This window comes from Dendroctonus ponderosae, unplaced genomic scaffold (genome assembly GCF_020466585.1).
Source record: "Dendroctonus ponderosae isolate FM_Combo_2020 unplaced genomic scaffold, Dpon_F_20191213v2 Dpon_F_20191213_12, whole genome shotgun sequence".
Taxonomy (NCBI): domain Eukaryota; kingdom Metazoa; phylum Arthropoda; class Insecta; order Coleoptera; family Curculionidae; genus Dendroctonus; species Dendroctonus ponderosae.
Genome location: NW_026017316.1, coordinates 2,198,041 through 2,202,162, shown reverse-complemented (window position 1 = coordinate 2,202,162; position 4,122 = coordinate 2,198,041). Strand labels below are relative to the sequence as shown.

Sequence of the window (4,122 nt, the reverse complement as noted above, 5' to 3'; positions counted from 1 at the left end):
CATGCATGCCGCCCATTTACGACAGTAGCCGAATGTAAACCAGTTTGCATGTGGCCAATCAAGGGGGGATTGGGCGGCCCTTGAAAAGGTAAAATGGTGCAAACCGAAGGTAATTCCCCCTAAGGGGAAGCGGCAAAACCCACCCGCTGGGCTAGCGCTGGTTAACCGGTTTTCCCTTCTTCCGCAGAGAACAAGCGGAAAAGTGACGACAATTTGGAAAATTCCACGGCCAAGACCAAACGCATGGAAACGAAGTTGCGTTGTACTGATTTGATTGTACTGGGCCTGCCCTGGAAGACCACCGAGTTGTACTTGCGCGAGTACTTTGAAACGTTCGGTGAAGTGCTGATGGCGCAGGTGAGTCCAGCCCCCCACCACCGCGTTTCGCCACATAGGGGAACACTCGCCGAAAAGTCCCACCTCGAGTCTGAGGTGGGGCTGGCCGAAACGTCCCAGATCATACAACCATGCTCATAGTACCGCTTGAGACCGATCTTCTCCTGTGGGTTTCCCATGCATTTTACATTGATTTTCCCGGCGAAGCGGCAACAGTGCCTCATTATATCGCTGACGGTTGCAGGTGAAGAAGGACCCGAAAACCAGCCAGTCGAAGGGCTTCGGCTTCATTCGGTTCGCCTCGTACGAGTCGCAGATGCGCGTTTTGGCGCAACGGCACATGATTGACGGTCGATGGTGCGACGTCAAAGTGCCCAATTCGAAGGTGAGTCTTTTCCCACTAAGGGGGGGGATGTTGACAGTTCGGTTCGTTCACCTGTGCAATTGAACGAGCCGAATCGACTCAGAAAGCATCCGAAATCAAGCCACCCATGCTCATAGTACCGCCTGTGACAGTTCACTCACCTGTCGGTTTCCCATGCATGTGACAGCTGTCTAAATTTGACGTTTCAAGTCGATTCAAGCCAATGGGGTTTTGTAGGAGGGGCTCATCCAGCAGGTGCCCTGCAAGGTTTTCATTGGCCGATGCACGGAAGATCTCACCGCCGACGATCTGCGCGAGTATTTCGGCAAATTCGGCGAGGTCACCGACGTCTTCATCCCGAAGCCGTTCAGAGCCTTCAGTTTTGTGACGTTTCTCGATCCGGAGGTGGCGCAGAGCCTCTGCGGCGAAGACCACATTATCAAAGGTATGGAAGGGTGGGGGGGCGTGGCCTACTGTCGTCTCGAACGCTGATTGGTCTAGGTGTGTCGGTCCATGTGTCAAATGCAGCGCCCAAGGCGGAGACCCGCTCCTCGAAGCACGGCTACGATCATAGAGGGGGCGACATGCGCCTGCATGGGACCAATCGCGGCCCCCCGGGCGGACCTGAAGGGCCCGGCGGCATGTATCCGCAAAGGTAACCCTACTTTTTTGTGTCAAAGTGACAGTTTTGACGTTTGCTTTGGCGGTGTTGCAGATACAACGGCCCGCCAGGGCCCAACCAGGGCAATTGGGGCAACCAGGGCGGCCCCAGGGGCAACCTCGACATGCCGAACTTGCAGGCTTTAGGTGAGTGGCGTTTTGCGCCCCCAGGGCGGTTGATCGATTGCCTCCCGTTTCAGTGAGCCTGCTGGCCCCCGATTCCTTTGTCCGCCCCTCCGCCGCCCCCAAGCATCCAGGTACTCACTCGAACCCCCGCTCACCTTCCCCAGTCCCCAGCAGATTTTCTTCGGTTGCAGGCTACAGCACTCGGGCCTCCAGCGCRCCCCAACCGGACCCCCCATCCGCCTCCCTTTGCTTCGATTAGTCGCCCCCCCCAGTGTTCTGTGTCAATAAACTCTAATTTTAGCCATGTGTTTCTCGTAGGCATAACGGGGCAAGGGGGCCAGAACAACAACCAAGGGGGCTGCAACCCCTTGGGGCTGGGGCTGAACTTGGGGGCGTTGCCGATGAATCCGGCGCTGGTGGCCGCCGCCCTTAACCAGGCGAGTTGGGGGCTGATCGGCAACCTGCAGAACCAGCCCGAGCCCAATTTCAACCAGGGCTTCAACAACGGCCCCAACAATAACAGCGGTGAGTGTGTGTGCATGGGCGAAGTGCGGTTAGGTTGAGCATTAAGGGCGGTTTAGGGAACAATCAGGGCGGCAGCAACCAGGGCGGGGGCGGCGGGCCGGGGTTCCTGAACTGGATGTCGCAGGGCGGCGGCGGAGGGGGCCCTGGCGGGGGACAGGAGGGCGGCCAGTGGCCTTCCAGGCCGCCCCCCGGCCAGAACCAGGACCCCAAGGGATTCTTGAAATACGAATAGAGAGCTGGTGAGTGAGCGCGACGCGCGCTGGGGAGTTTTGATGGTTTCTCTTGTTTCATTTGGCTCTAGATGGGGTTCGCTCGTGCTACAAACTCCCCGGAGGGGGCGGCAGCCGACTGCGCCCAAACCAGCAGATCCGGTTAAGAGGTGAAGACCTTTAGTGGTAGTAATAGGTAACTCTCTATTCCTGGGGGGCGCAGCCCCTCCTCTTTATCTCATGTGTATCTAGTTCTAGAATAAGGCGAAGAGTGTTAAATGTTCAATTAAGTTTTTTAAGTGCAAAAGACGTGTATGGTAAAATGGAAGAAAGCGTGTGGAGTTTATTGTATATTAGAGTGGTTCCATGTAATGGGCGCAGTTTTATTTCGCGACGAGCCCCGGTATGTTTGGGTCTCTGTCTCTGTCTAACCACCGCTTTCAATGTGTGCGAAATGAGCAAGAGAGTGAGGGAGGGTTTGTGCAATATGGACAACTGGTTTATTGGGTATGTTTGCCTCCTTATCTTAATATAGCTAGCGCTAAAAAAAAAACAGGTGTGCTATTGGTTGGAATTAGTTTTGCCCTTCAGTCGACAGGGAAAATTGCCGTTTTAACCATTTTGTGTGTTTGTTTAGGAAGGTTGGCGGTTGTGGGGGCGGCTGCCGGCGCGATGGTGAGGGGCGGCGCATCGCAAATGGCCACGGAAGCAGGTAAACGATTATTTGTTCTAGATTGGAATATATTGGTTCCTTTGGAGGAGGCCCGGACTTTTATTCCCCCGGTTGGGCGCCTCGCGCCTGACGTCATACTCGCTCCTTTGCCCYCAGTCAAATCCTGCCAGTCCAGTYATGCGTCGATGGCATCGCGGCCGTTAAACTCTGGGGAAGTTGGGCGAGTTTTTYGGGTTTTCTGTCGGGAAATTGCGGTGTTCCCCAGCTAAGGCCCTTAGGCGCAGTTGGCGCCCCCTGGGCGCCTTTTTCTGCGAAATAGGGCCAGTTTTGTGTCGGGAGCTGGTTTGACAAATGCAGCTTCACAAGCTCAATGACAAGTGACGGGGTTGTTTGKGTTTCAAARTTGACATTTAATGACGGATTAATTGTCAGAAATTTGCAATTTATGTATGTCAATTTATTGACAGTTGCKTGCAAATTTGAAGAMAAAGTGGCGCAGACAAGCTGCGACAATTCGTGTAAAATTGCTTRAAACCGGTTGGAGACCAGRCGCATTTGTGGCTTCCGAASGGGAAAATTGCGCTTTTTCATTGCCAAACGTTTCGMAAACATAACATCATCAGACTCTGTCAACCCGAGACTCGCGCTTTCCAACTTTCCAATCGATTTTCTTYGAACTTTAGAATTAGGCWGCCTGCTTTTTTCCTTCTAKRCGGAAAACGTTTTAAWTTTCCACKATCTTCAGATTTTCCACATTTTCAATAAGTTWAAAGCCAAATGTCCTAATTGACACTGTGAATTCCACGYTTTAAGGTTTTTGACGTTGATAATGTCAGTTTGAACGTCACCAAATTGAAATGTGACATTGACAAATGAGGTTCCAAATTGACATTGGGAGTACGGAAACATTAAGGAAATTTTGACCAGCACAATCGCATTTTAAAGGAGAAATTTCACTAGAAAATCACATTTTCCACTCTTAGCTTTGACATTTTAAACGGTTGAAAGCCCGAGTCAAAAGTGAAAAAACCTTAACGTTTAAAATTGACATTTGAAAGGTGAAAAAGTAACTTGCGGCTAAAAAAGTTATACTTGACCCTTGAAGTTTTCTGGTTTGACAGTTCAAATGTTGAGAAAATCGGTTTTGTTCGTGGAAGTGGAAATGTTGCTAAAAAAATCCACCTTGATAATAGAATATTTGACGTTGAAAGTTGACATTTCAACTGTCA

The 4,122-nt window shown here is 51.6% G+C and overlaps 1 protein-coding gene across 7 annotated transcripts; it reads left to right on the top strand.

Annotated features, from left to right (window-relative positions):
- LOC109537635 (TAR DNA-binding protein 43) lies at nt 1–2,982 on the top strand. Of its 7 annotated transcripts, none has more exons than XR_007280679.1 (10): nt 7–109; nt 188–357; nt 581–721; nt 938–1,145; nt 1,202–1,355; nt 1,416–1,507; nt 1,805–2,011; nt 2,068–2,250; nt 2,313–2,390; nt 2,858–2,982. XR_007280679.1 is itself a non-coding variant. In XM_048662915.1 (9 exons), exons 2-8 carry the CDS (start codon nt 244–246, stop codon nt 2,241–2,243), a joined length of 1,092 nt encoding a protein of 363 aa, XP_048518872.1. In that variant the 5' UTR covers nt 1–88; nt 188–243; the 3' UTR covers nt 2,244–2,250; nt 2,313–2,592. The 7 variants fall into 7 exon arrangements, 4 of the variants coding, with proteins under 4 accessions (XP_048518872.1, XP_048518871.1, XP_048518874.1 ...); XR_007280678.1 differs by having other exon boundaries at nt 2,313–2,416; XR_007280677.1 differs by having other exon boundaries at nt 2,313–2,727.
- The last annotated feature ends 1,140 nt before the right edge of the window (nt 2,983–4,122 follow it).

Excerpts from the sequence above, each read along its gene's own strand:
- LOC109537635 (XM_048662914.1), top strand. Across the intron at positions 722-937 it reads TCAAAGTGCCCAATTCGAAG|GAGGGGCTCATCCAGCAGGT; the intron begins GTGAGTCTTTTC and ends GGGGTTTTGTAG. Across the intron at positions 1,146-1,201 it reads CGAAGACCACATTATCAAAG|GTGTGTCGGTCCATGTGTCA; the intron begins GTATGGAAGGGT and ends TGATTGGTCTAG.